The sequence below is a fragment of the Mya arenaria genome, chromosome 10 (genome assembly GCF_026914265.1).
Source record: "Mya arenaria isolate MELC-2E11 chromosome 10, ASM2691426v1".
NCBI lineage: Eukaryota > Metazoa > Mollusca > Bivalvia > Myida > Myidae > Mya > Mya arenaria.
In genome coordinates, this window is record NC_069131.1 from 42,729,566 (window position 1) to 42,743,845 (window position 14,280).

The window sequence follows — 14,280 nt, forward strand, 5'->3', positions numbered from 1 at the left end:
GGGTTGGGTGATCCACGAATTCAAGATCCCACGAAATATAGATCCTTTATTCACTTTTTCCAATTGCCATGTTATGTTCATACTCTAGTTTATTCGTTACACAGGCCGCATTATACAGCGTAAACATCCGTCTTACTGTATACAGTATATCTTTCTTTCATCGATGTTAATATATTATATATGCCTTCAACAAATAATAAACCAAATCATTTTAATGTGTTTTATGAACCAAATGACAGAAGCACGTGCCTAAACGTGTGCTGTTCATGAAAACCTCAAGGCTAACACGATGTGAGTGATGAGTGTTGGTTCTCGATTTTTTCTTTAATGGAATAACTAATCGATTACATTGGAGGTTCTGAGCATCCAACGTGACAATGTACAAAACATCGCGTTCAATACACTTATTAAACAAAAAATTTTGAATAAATATTGAAATTATGATATGAAATGAGATGATATACAAAGTGATTAAATTTGTAAACATCAGCTATCTTTTGGGATTGTTTTCTCAAATATACGGACCTTCTCGGTGTTTTCGCAGTTTGCAAAATTCTTAATTGGCATTCAATGGCTTCGGCTATTGGCATGTCGTACCACTTTAGCGAGTGTCATAAACTGTGTGATGTAGAAGACGAAAATCACGGGCCAGCGCGTTGAGATAATGCATACAATTTAGGACGATCGCAGTTTCGATTTTTTTTTTCAAAAATGAAAAACCACGAATTCAAGTACCCAAGAAATTGTTATTTTTCGGCAAACCACGAAATTTCATGCCCACGAATATAAATGATTTCACAGTATGTTGCACAGCTTAATTTGCATCCACGACAACACATTGGTGTTAAAGCCGAATTCTAGCTAGTTATTGTAAAAGTAGGTAACTTTTTATAGTACCAGACGGTATGTCCAAAAATGACATATGACACGTGTTTTGTGTATTGTCATCACATTTACACCTCTGGCATAAGGGGCCAATCGTTGTAAAAACAAGACAAACTTTATAAACAACAACAGTGTTGTAGGTAAAAGGTTTTTTTATTCTCTTTATTTGACTTTTTTTTCGAATATTCGAATACCGATTTTGACATTCAACTACCAAACGTTTGATTGAATATTCGAATATTTGTTTGCATTCCTAGTTTTTACTCATGCATGCATTTATGCTATGATGGTACTGGCAGTTATGTTCATATCAATTTGGAGCCACAATGACTCAAGCCTACCAAGAATAATGTTCCATACTTTCAAATTGAAAAACAACAACAACAAAAACAGCAGATGTGGAAATTAGCATAAGCCCAAAAGCCATGCACTGGTAAAATGCTTTCTGGGCTTGCTCAAATTCTGGGTTTTATACAGCAGAGATCATTAAAAGATGAAATGTGAAGCAGAAGTATATGAATTTGAGCTTTTCATTCGAAATACTAATTTTGTTGTGTGAAACAGGAAGGAATATTTAACAAATGTCCATGTATTTAGTATTCATCTCTTTTCAATCATGGTTGAAAACTTTTGGCATTGTTGAAGATGACTTAATTTATTTAAAGAACATAATTTTTTTTTTTTTTAACTGATAAATACTCACGTTTTACCTAATGTTATTTCAAGCTCCCCCAGAGTTTGTGCCCGGCAAGGCCCCCCAATTGACGTCAGTACCCGTGGAAAAGAACGCGGATTTCCACTGCAGCGCATCGTCACACAACTCCCACATGCAGCCACCGGTCTGGATGGTGAATGGAGTGCCACTGATAGGTAATGCGACATGCAGCAATTAATTTTGTATTAGGCACTATTATGCTGTTTTAAGTGATACAAGACAGGATAATTGATTGGTCGGTTAGTATTTGAAATGAACAACAATAATTTTCAGGTTGCCCACCGAACTACTTCGACTGTGATGTCATGAAAACGGACGGCTTTTCCGAGTGCATCCCTGAGAAACAAGTGTGCGATAACAACCCTGACTGTTCAAATGAAGCGGACGAAAAAAAATGCCAAGAGAGTATGTTGTACATGTATCTTGTGTAGTTCGGCATTGTAGTTATGTTATAAATCATTTTTCACAAAGGGTTTTATTTGGGAATATTTGAAAATTCATCCTGTCATTTATTGGAAAGTTTTTTAAATGATATATCTGATTAAGCTATAAGAAATATATGTATCTATAATTATTTATTAATTATAAATCACACGAAACTAATTACCCTGCTGATCTAATCAAATCAAATCTAACAGTTTTAAGCTGGAAAACATGGTTTACACCCTTTAAACACTGTAAATATATTACAGATTTCACCCTTTAAACACTGTTAATATATTACAGGTTTCATCCTTTAAACACTATAAATATATTATGGGTTTCATCCTTTAAACACTGTAAATTTATTATGTGTTTCACCCTTTAAACACTGTAAATATATTACGGGTTTCACCCTTTAAACACTGTAAATATATTACGGGTTTCATCCTTTAAACACTGTAAATATATTACGGGTTTCACCCCGTAAACACTGTAAATATATTACGGGTTTCATCCTTTAAACACTGTAAATATATTACGGGTTTCACCCTTTAAACACTGTAAATATATTACGGGTTTCATCCTTTAAACACTGTAAATATATTACGGGTTTCACCCCGTAAACACTGTAAATATATAACGGGTTTCATCCTTTAAACACTGTAAATATATTACAGGTTTCATCCCGTAAACACTGTAAATATATTACAGATTTCACCCTTTAAACACTGTAAATATATTACAGGTTTCATCCTTTAAACACTGTTAATATATTACAGGTTTCATCCTTTAAACACTATAAATATATTATGGGTTTCATCCTTTAAACACTGTAAATGTATTATGTGTTTCACCCTTTAAACACTGTAAATATATTACGGGTTTCACCCTTTAAACACTGTAAATATATTACGGGTTTCACCCTTTAAACACTGTAAATATATTACGGGTTTCACCCTTTAAACACTGTAAATATATTACGGGTTTCACCCTTTAAACACTGTAAATATATTACAGGTTTCACCCCGTAAACACTGTAAATATATAACGGGTTTCATCCTTTAAACACTGTAATTATATATTACAGGTTTCACCCCGTAAACACTGTAAATATATAACAGATTTCACCCCGTAAACACTGTAAATATATTACAGATTTCACCCTTTAAACACTGTTAATATATTACAGGTTTCATCCTTTAAACACTATAAATATATTATGGGTTTCATCCTTTAAACACTGTAAATGTATTATGTGTTTCACCCTTTAAACACTGTAAATATATTACGGGTTTCACCCTTTAAACACTGTAAATATATTACGGGTTTCATCCTTTAAACACTGTAAATATATTACGGGTTTCACCCCGTAAACACTGTAAATATATTGCGGGTTTCATCCTTTAAACACTGTAAATATATTACGGGTTTCACCCCGTAAACACTGTAAATATATAACAGATTTCACCCCGTAAACTCTGTAAATTTCAAGTAATAGATGTTTTTACCCTGTAAATGTTTAAGTATTATTAACATAAATATATGTAAAAAATGTAACATATAGTTTTTTAGACCGTTTTGGTTTAAACATATTTATTTTATAAAAATACAAGTGACAACATTTATTTCATTTAAAATATTTAAGAATTTGAGCGAAAGCTTTTTAGCTTATATGAAGATCATCTTCTCAAACCATTTTAAAACTGTAAAAATCTTAAAAACATCTTTAAACAGAATTAAAGCTATGATTTTGTTTTTTCTAGCTACATGTGCGGAGGGACTTAAGGTGTGCAACGATAAGTGTGTCAACAAGGACGCCGAGTGTTTGAGCGACAGTAGCGTGTGTTCCTTCCCAGGGTGGAGTTGTGATCGGGGCAAAAAATGTCTCGTGGAAGGAAAGAGATGTGATGGCACTAAGGATTGTACAGATGGGTCAGATGAAAAGGGATGTCGTAAGTGTTAGATGGTTAAATTATACTAATTTCTTTTATCTCGACTGTGTCGAAAGCTGATAGCATAAAAAATAACTCTTAAGTCTGTTTCCTCAGTAGAAACCAGAACTTGGCCAAAATTGTCGAAAAAGTTTAAATATAACAAGATCAAATCTATTTTTTCATTCATCTCAAATACTAAACATTTATTTACATGAGTAAGAACCACTGATGGTGAGAGGGTGACGCATATACCACATGACCACTCTAACCCTGGCATGAGGATTTATGTGTTGTGATTTTGAAAACGAAGTGCTTGATAGTATATCCTAGCTGCCTGAGGTTATAAATGGAGTTGATTTGTGATTGTGATGAATTTCTGTCTGATATTATATGGTACTGAATGTAAATTTACATGACGGTTTGTTTATTTTATTGTAAAAAGAGCTTTAATGAATTCCTTATGATAATTGACTAGCTAATATTGAGGGTTGTAGAACTTGGAAAAAGAAGTCAGAACCACCGGCCAAGTCTGGTAAAATTTTACTGGGATGGGTAGAAAATATCTCAATTTTTCTATTCAACAATGACATGAGTATGAAGATTACTGTCTGGTAAAAGCTGAATGTCTGAGAGATCTATTTATAAATCAATGTAAGCATTTATTCATCATTTTTTCAGCCAATCTGGACACAATTCAGCGTGGCAGGTTTCAGATTAACAGCCAGCAAACAGAACTGGTTCTACCCCAGGTGACGCTCGATGATGCCATGTGCTTCCAGTGTGTTGTGGAGAATGAGCATGGTTACCTATTCGGAGACGGATGTCTTACTGTTATTGGTAAGAGTGTTATATTATCATTTATTTTATACCAATCATAAATCCACGCTCAATACATATCGCTTTGTATATAAGTGTTAGTTTTCCACTCCAGCACATTTCAGCCGTATTTCATTCCAAGAGCCAGAACTACTTTCATTAATGGAGGAATAAGCTATGTTAACAGCGTTCGCACAGACTTGAAATTGAATTTAAGGCTGCTGTAAGAAAATTGCAAAAAACTCCTTAAAACTACTTAAATTTTTATTTTGAATGAAAACATATACTACTCATACAATGTAATATATCTGAAGCCATGATTGATCTGTACTTACCCTTTCTTAATTGTCCAATCCCCGATTTCCAGATAAAATTGATCTGTTTTTGCCACCCAACGACACATACCACGTAAAACCAGACATGGTGATCAATATTGGAGTTGATGCCGTAACGGACAAGGATTGGATGAATCAGATGGACTTCACCTGGTATTGGTTTGAACCAGTCAAAGACAAGGAAACTGGAAACACTATTTATGGTATGTTAAATTTTGCGCTTGGTTTCCTGCATTGCTTGCAAAGGGATAATATATGTGTCTGTTGTTGTTTTTTAAAAAGTGAGGTTGCCAGAGTTGGCTTGCAATGTAGATGAGACAAAAGTCAAGGTCATTGTGGTCTACACTAGATATATTATGTGTGTTCTATAATGTGTAATCAATTACTTTTGAATAACTTGTTGTAGGGTCTTAAGAATTGCTATGCACATTGGTCATGGTCAGTAAATGACCCCTTGATTCATTTTAGGGTCAAAGGCCAAGGTGATGATGACCTTTATAATTAAAATTATGCGTGACTTTGCGTGGAGTCTTCAAACTTAGCATGTACATTGGTCAAAGTCTTAAGATAATCCCTGGTGATTAAGTGGTCAATAGGTAAAGATTATGGTGACCTTAAGTAAAATTATCATAGGTGCTTCAAACAGGCAGGACACCAGATGCTCGGAATTTTAATAATTTAATATTAAAATGATTATAAAAATAATACAAATGATTTCTGTACACTGTACAAGTAGGGAAATTAGAACATTTTGATGTTGAGATGGTCCAAATTCCTCACAGCTTTTCTATTGAAAGTAAAATAAAGGATATTTTTCACAATGTAAATAATTAAGATGTTAGATTCTTTGCTTTTCTACTATTACTGTGTTTTGTTTGTTTATTTTATTACTTTATATATAGTTTATATTCCTACTCTCTTCTAGTGAAGAAGACGTTACCCCCAACAGGCCCATTCAGGAGCTATTTCTCACTGTCACTTTCTAACAAGAATCTGACAATTGTAATTCCGAAAATCGACACCAAGAATGAGAAGCAGGATGCCAGAATGTACGAGATCTATGACATGATGACGGACTATCGACTATTTCAGCTGGAAGTTAGCCACAAATACGACTCGGATGTCAGAAACTTTACAATCATAGGAGAAAAAGTAGAAAAACCAAGTATGTTGGACATAATAATCATTTTTTATGTATGGCATAGGGCCGTAGAATCTTTTAATAGCAGAGTTGCGAGTTTCATAGTTTGAGAATATACATTAGAAGTTATTATGTGGCAGAGCTGGGTCGTTGGCTTAATAATTGACTGTAGTGACTCATGATAGTCACGGCAACAAAATGCATAATCACCTAGTCATGCAAATATCGCAAAAATCCTGCAAATTTCAGTGACGCATTTCGAACCTTTGAAAATGGTGCATTATAGCTGGTGTTTTTTAAATGAACAATAATTACTAAACCAAATGTTTTAAGGCTGTATCAAATTGAAAATAAATGGACAATGCTTGATTATATAGCTATGTTTTTCTGTGTTTCAGTTATCAAGCCAGTGGTGACGACGGCAAGTTTCAACTTGTGGTTCATTGCGTTGATTCTCGCCATTCTCATTCTGTTCATCGTTATCGCGCTCATCGTTTGCTACATGCATCGCAATAGAGGAGGAACATATCTCTGTGAGTGGACTTACTTGGTTAATATAGTTACAAGTGATGGCCTGAAGGTGATCAAGTAACCGTCCATCATCACCTTACCTCAGCAATAATCGATTATAATCGACCATAATCAATTTCATCAACCTTTATTATTTCACTTGTAAACCATAAAATACACTTGTATAATGTCATCTGTTTTTATGCTATGAAAGCACGATAAATTATCCATTTTTAAAAAATTATTCTTTCATTCAATTAGGTGGGGCAGTTTTTTAAAAATATAATAGGTAGATGTTCTTTAAATGATCTGAAATATTTTCATTCCGATATTTAGTATTAAATTACAGTTTCTTATATATACATGATTAGTTGAACAATTTGTTTTTTTAACTTTGATTTAATTATGAAATTTGTCTGATGATTCAACTGTTTAAGTCACTCTACCCACCATCTGAGTTAATGAAATTGTATACAAGTTGTATAATTTGAATCACTGGGGTTCAAGATTTAGTAACTTTAAGGTACCATGTATTGTCAAGGACAGCCTTACACTCAACAGAAGTGTGCGTAGGAGTGAATATTGTTATATTGTTCTTAATATACTACATAGGTAAGACATCGGTCTATTGATTGCTGTTCTCATATAAGAAATAATCAATAGACATTAGCATACAATACTTCTTCCAATGTGGAATAATTGTTCGTCAAATGTCACATAAGCGATTTTTTTATTTATTGAATATTTAACCTGTAAAAATGTATGTCAAAGTCTGGCAAAAAAAAATCAAATCAAATTCCATTTTTTGACGAAAACAAACATAAATACATCTTAATAATAGCTTCCAAAAGAAAATTAAGATTATTTTTAAATGACACTAAACAAAAGGTTTTTAAGTTGATTCAGAACAAATCAGTCAAAATAATCATATTGATGTTTGTTGTTCTAAACATGAAATATGATGTCAAATAAATGCCCTGTACGTGATCATTGGGAATCGGTACATGTATTTCAGTGGATAAAAAGGAGAAGCAGGCCGGTAATGACCCTGAGGAGGAACTCAAACATGATGGATTCCATGATGTTGGTAGAATGTAAGTATTTCCCAGACCTCATAGTTCTCACTATACCTGACTACCTTTTAACATGCTCCATATTTTGGTGTTCTCTTTAATATTGTAATGAGTTGTGTGAATCAGTTTGGTGCTCTTGTGGAAATCCTACCCCGACTTTTCCTTCTACAGGCAGACACTGTTTTTTATTGTTAAAATAGAATGGTCCATAATTTCATGTTCAATAACATAATGGTCCATAAAGGTCCATAGTTTCGTGTTCAACAATATAATGATCCATAATTTCATATGCAATAAAATAATGGTCCATAATTCAATGTTCAATAACATAATGGTCCATAAAGGTCCATAGTTTCGTGTTCAACAATATAATGGTCCATAATTTCATATGCAATAAAATAATGGTCCATAATTCAATAACATAATGGTCCATAATTTTGTATTCAATAACATAATTGGTCCATAATATTGTATTCAATAAAATAATGGTCCATAATATCCTATTCAATAATAAAATGGTCCATAATTTCATATTCAATAACATGATGGTCCATAATTTCATATTCAATAACATAATGGTCCATAATTTCATATTCAATAACATGATGGTCCATAATTTCATATTCAATAACATAATGGTCCATAATTTCATATTCAATAACATGATGGTCCATAATTTCATATTCAATAACATGATGGTCCATAATTTCATATTCAATAACATAATGGTCCATAATTTCATATTCAATAACATAATGGTCCATAATTTCATATTCAATAACATAATGGTCCATAATTTCATATTCAAAAATAAAATACCGGTAGTCCATAATTTCGTGTCTCACAATACAATGGTCTGTAAATTTAAATTCGCAATATATATAATGGTCTGTAATTTTTTATTCCGATATATAATGGTCTGTAATTTCCTGATCCATTATATAATGGTTCATTATTTCATGTTTCACAATTTAATGGTGTGTAGTTTTGCGACCCATAATACCATACCATGGTCTGTAAATTTGCAATTGTTGATAACTATCATGGTCTGTAATTTTGTGATCCATTATATAATGGTTCTGATTTCATGTTTCATAATTTAAGTCTGTAGTTTTGCGCTCCATAATACCATGCCATGGTCTGTAAATTTGCATTTGTTGATAATTATCATGGTCTGTAATTTTGCGTTTTTTTGCGAAAGAAATGATGTTCCATTACATCATGCTCTGTTTTAAAGTCCACTTTTGAATTCCATTTAAAAAGGGTCGGTAATATTTATATATGTATGAGAATAAGATGGCTGATTGCTGAGTCATGTTTTTGTGCTTTTTTTTTTTTGATTAGCTGGCATACTGGTCCATACATGCGGTAATAGTCATTTATATGTTATTTATGTTAAGTTTTGTTTGATATTATAGTTAAAAATCATCAAAAAAATAGCAATTATGAAGTTTAAATTTTATTATTTAAAATTGTAAAACAACTGATTTCACAGTAATCTATATACTGTCTCTTTCTATAAAAAATAATTATGGTCTAATGACACTCAACATTCATGCATGATCAATCAAATAGCATACAAAAGCACTGTTTTGATATCATACATCAGGTTTTTTCTTTTTTTAATTGGACTGCTGGGATACATTGTTTGATACTAAATGATTTAATAAATGGAGCATGCAGAACTCGACTCACAGTTCGAAAATGTCATATTAATGTGTTATTTAGCAAATTATAGTGTTGTTTTTTATGTAATTATTTTGCACTTTTATTTCTGAAAAGTATCAGTATTATATGTATTTAAATATTTCAACATTAGTATTTTGACATAATGTGAAATGTTTTATTTTATTTTATTTTTTTATATAAATTGATTGTTTGTGATTCAAACTGCTAAGTTTTTAAAAAATAAATATATTTTAAATATATTTTCAGAGATGATGATGACTACAACGACAACCCTGACGAGAAAGTCTCATTATCGGAGAGCGTCAAACCGTACGAATCAGACGAAGACATAACCGAGGAATACGGAGGCGATTTTGACGTCAGCAAATTTAACGAGGATGGGTCGTTCATAGGTTTATATGGGGACAAAAAAAGTAAATATGCCACAGAATCAAAGGAGGCAACAGTGTAGCGGGTTGTTTCCGACTTATCATTATAGGTTTAACAAATTAATTTTTTTTACATCTACTTTTATTTTAAAAATCATGTCATCATTTGTATAATTTCAATGTTGATTGGACCAATTATGAAGTATGTGCAGCGTTCTCTTTATGCTTTATATGGTGTTTATGAAATCATTCATTCAAACTGTATTATAAGCTTTGGTCTATCGGTGAAAAGCAATACTTATTTTAGTTCTTTAAGTTCAAGTTATGGTTTATAGATGTATTTTTATATGTTGGTAACACTGTTGATTTTCATTAAAAAAATATTTGTGTTTTTTATTAAAAACAGTAAATGCTTTCGGTTCGATACTTTGTAGTGACTATTAGAATTAGATATATGTTAGAAATATTGTTTTTACCTTAGTTTTGAAGAAAAAAGTCAAGGTATTGTTATAGCCTTTGGTGTTGTTTAAATTGTCAGCGTACAAAACAACCTTTAACATTTGACTTGACACAAAAAACGTTTAAGATATTTAATCCAACAAGCACATGTGTAGCAAGGCCCATAACTCTGACTTAAAGTTATACTCCCTTTTTTAACTGAACAAAAGAACAGACGAGCGATGATGTCTGCTTTGTAGCACTTTTGTTTATGTCAAGTAATATATGAATACCTTTACAATGTTTATTACTGGTAGTTACATTAGTACTGTATTTACATTTTGTTTAAATATTTCAATTTATAGGAACCGATAATTTAACTATTTGCCTGTAACATATTATTTTATAACTTCATATAATGCCATGCAACAATATGTTACTGATGTTCACTGAAAAACCCCAGATGTATTTGAAAATATATTTGTCATTATAAACTGTTCACTTCTGCTTTTAGAAGTTATAACAAGCTTGTGTGTTTAGCACTCCGGATATTATGTAACGTTTTACATGTGAACTATTTTATGTTGTATTTTATGTTTTTATCTCATATATTTGTTTAAGGGCATTTGCAGATAACTCTACTGGGAATTTTATGACATTGTTGTTTTTTTCCATTCCTATTCAATTGATAAATTTACCCAAATGAATAGGGTTAGAATATTGGAAGAGAACACTTTGTGTATGAAATTGCTACATGTATAAATCTACAAGTAATAAATAGTTTATATGGTGTTTCTCGACTGACTCACAAAAATACTCTTGACCCAAATTAGTTTTTAGCCTTTCTGGTGGGTATATTTTTTAGTTTTTATTACGGCGAATTAACTTCTTAGGAAGGAGAAAAACAACAAAAATCCTACGTTAACCATACTAATAACTGTCAGTAGCTAAATCACAAACAAATTATTTATTAATGATGGCCTTACTGTTGCTGTAAAATTAACCTGGTGGGCATGTGGCTTAAAGAAATAGAGAGGGGAGGGGGGGCACCCCGTGTATTGTGAAATAGAGATGGGGGGAGTTGTAATGATCCCAGCCTGTCTTTGATGTTAAAGGCATATTTCATGGGTGATTGTTTTGAAACATTTCTCATGATAGTTAATAGGTATAACACTTATTATTGCCATAAAACATTCATTGATTAATTCTATTCAGTTTATTCATTAATTCCATTCATTCCTTTGTTCGTTCGTTCGTTCATTTGTTCGTTCATTCGTTCCTTCTTTCGTTCATCCATCCATTCATTCATTCATTGACTGATAAATTCATTAAATTTAAAGAATGTTTCTTCCATGAAGAAAAGAAAACAACATTTTGCACTCTAAAACAATTTCTCTAAATTATTTCTTGAATCAGTTGTTGAAATGTAATAAAGTATCTCAGAATTCAATACACCTGCATCTTTTACATTCCAAACCTAACTGCAAGGCTTGTCCAACATATATCCATGTGATCAATATTTCAAGACTCACACATGAACTGAACATGCAGAGGTATCAAATCCCTGTGCTTATACAGCATGATCATATTATTACATGAAGTCATTGAAGTTATGTTTTCTAAAAAGTTCTTTTAACAAAATGCTTGATTACAATAGGAAAAAGTGTGAAAATCTTAAAGTACATTTTTTTTTCTTTTATTAATTGAAATTTCACTTTAGTAAAACTTTGACCGGACTGTTTTTTTAATATACTAAGATTTTTATGTGCAAAAGAAAGTGACTGAACTATACAACAACAATTAGTTAGATGTACTGCATAAATGAATTACAAACTAATCCAAGTGCCATGGAATTCTATTTTTGTTCTTTTACACTCACTATTCGTATTGATGCCTTGAAGTGTTGTCACCATTGTTTAAATGTCATACAAGTAATGCAACAATGTTAATTGATCTTCATTTGTAAAGTACATTTATATGATGCTATGGTTTTATTGATGTATATTTCTGTGTATGTATTAAGTGCTTATTTTGTACATTATTCTAAGAGCATAATTTTAATATATATATAAGAAATATAACAACATAACATATGTACATAGTTAGCTCATGCAACTTATTAGCTCTTCAATTTTTTCGAAGGAAAAGAGTTGATGCATTGTCGTAGCCTTGGTGTTGTCGCCTGCGACAGCTTTCAGCAATCCAAATGTTTACCATAGCCATTTACTCGAAAACTGTTCAATATATTCAAATATTCAAACATATGAATTTGGGTACACATTTTGCCAGTGACAATACACATGTTTATCAAGAACCATAACTCTTGCTTTAGTAATGGTGGAATGTTCTCCCTTGTATTACTGAGTAACAATAAACAGACGAGCAATCGCGTTGGATACGCGAAGCTCTTGTTATGATTTTATCATACATGAATTTTAGTTTTGCCATTAGAACTATTACATGTTAAATACATGAAATGTATATTTTTTTAAGATATGTTATAATATTTAGTAGCTGAAGTGTGAGTTGTGTCATAGATACTTATTTTACTGTTCTTGGTTGTAGACATTTTTGATAAAGTCTTCATTTTATAACAAATGTATGTGTATTGTTTTCATGGTTGTGTTGTTATCAGTTTTGTAATTAACATGGAGCTTGATTTGAATGAACAATTTCAAGCTAAGCTGTTTCTTTAAAGAAAAAATGTAGAAAGTAATTTTAAAGCCTTAGTCATAGGCATGCACATTTTTCAGCCTTGGCCTTTAATATAAAAACATTAAAGGTATTTTAATTTAGCTTGGTAGGCATGTTGCCAGAAACATGTTCAGCAAGGCACTTAACTCTGGCTTATATAATTATACAGTTATGCCTGAAACTCCACAGATGAGCAGCATTCAGATTTAGACTTCAATATGAATTATTTTACGATCTTCAAAACTTGTGGATTTATAATAATTGATTTTTTTAAAGAGGACAGAATTATAATATGGAAAGTGAACCGAGTTCTCTTTATTCATTGGAACTTTGATGTATATTTGGAACTCTCATATATAATTACAAGAGAAGTTGTATAATATGGATTTAATAAGATGTCCCGGCGAAAACAAGCGCTCAAATATTTGGTTATGGCTGATGATGTTGTTTGTAGCAAGAAGAGTGTAATCTAAAAATGTTGTTAACGTATTACTGTTAAACCAGAAATAAATTAATACAGGACGTTCTGTGTATTGAGTATTTGATATAAAATGGAGTCCAGTATGGATATTTTTAAGGTAAAAGTCAGTATCATTGATCTGTGATTTAAAATATAACATTGGTGGTTTTTGATGATTGTTGTATTTTTGTTGTAAACTACCTACATGTTTTACATAAACTCATACACTGTGTAGTTAAAAAGTTGAAGAAGTGTTTGGTACCCAATTTGCAGTTAGTAAAACATACATGCTTATTCAGAAGTACATGCAATCTTAGCGTCAAAAATAATAACACTTTTGGCTAAAATAGCCCAAATTTTTACACAGGTGCATATAGCATCAAAAAAATAAAACTTTTTATAATTTATAAAACCAAGAATTTAGGTAAAGAAGAAAGTCATTTTACTAGTGGAGGGCTTTTTAGCTAATGCTACCTTGGACCACTGTTTTTCAACTGAACATTCATAAACAAACAAAAAACAACAATTAATTCAATTACAATCATGTACATGTAGGTATTCAATACAAGTAGTCTGTCCCCAATGTTCATGTTGTTTACTTCATCAGGTGTATATTCTATGTTTACATTTTACATTGAATGTACATAAATACTAACCATGAAAATTGTAGATATTTTTGTACAGTGTTTGAGTGTAAAGAGGATTCACTTTCCTTGGCATTTCAGTAATTCATCCATGCTCTGTTGCTTGTAAGATTGTTAGTAATGTCAAGTAACTTAATTAATTGTTTTTTTGGCAC

The 14,280-nt window shown here is 31.6% G+C and overlaps 1 protein-coding gene across 5 annotated transcripts in view; it reads left to right on the forward strand.

Annotated features, from left to right (window-relative positions):
• LOC128205162 (neuroglian-like) overlaps positions 1-14,261 on the forward strand; it is a 60,434-nt gene extending 46,173 nt beyond the window's left edge. For all 5 annotated transcript variants that reach the window (XM_052906618.1, XM_052906619.1, XM_052906621.1 and 2 more), the window contains 9 exons: positions 1,612-1,755; positions 1,874-2,005; positions 3,787-3,975; positions 4,636-4,794; positions 5,141-5,311; positions 6,034-6,273; positions 6,648-6,782; positions 7,775-7,853; positions 9,768-14,261. In XM_052906618.1, coding sequence (XP_052762578.1) covers positions 1,612-1,755; positions 1,874-2,005; positions 3,787-3,975; positions 4,636-4,794; positions 5,141-5,311; positions 6,034-6,273; positions 6,648-6,782; positions 7,775-7,853; positions 9,768-9,972 — 1,454 coding nt within the window. In that variant the 3' untranslated portion in view covers positions 9,973-14,261. The remainder of the gene's footprint in view (positions 1-1,611; positions 1,756-1,873; positions 2,006-3,786; positions 3,976-4,635; positions 4,795-5,140; positions 5,312-6,033; positions 6,274-6,647; positions 6,783-7,774; positions 7,854-9,767) is intronic.
• The last annotated feature ends 19 nt before the right edge of the window (positions 14,262-14,280 follow it).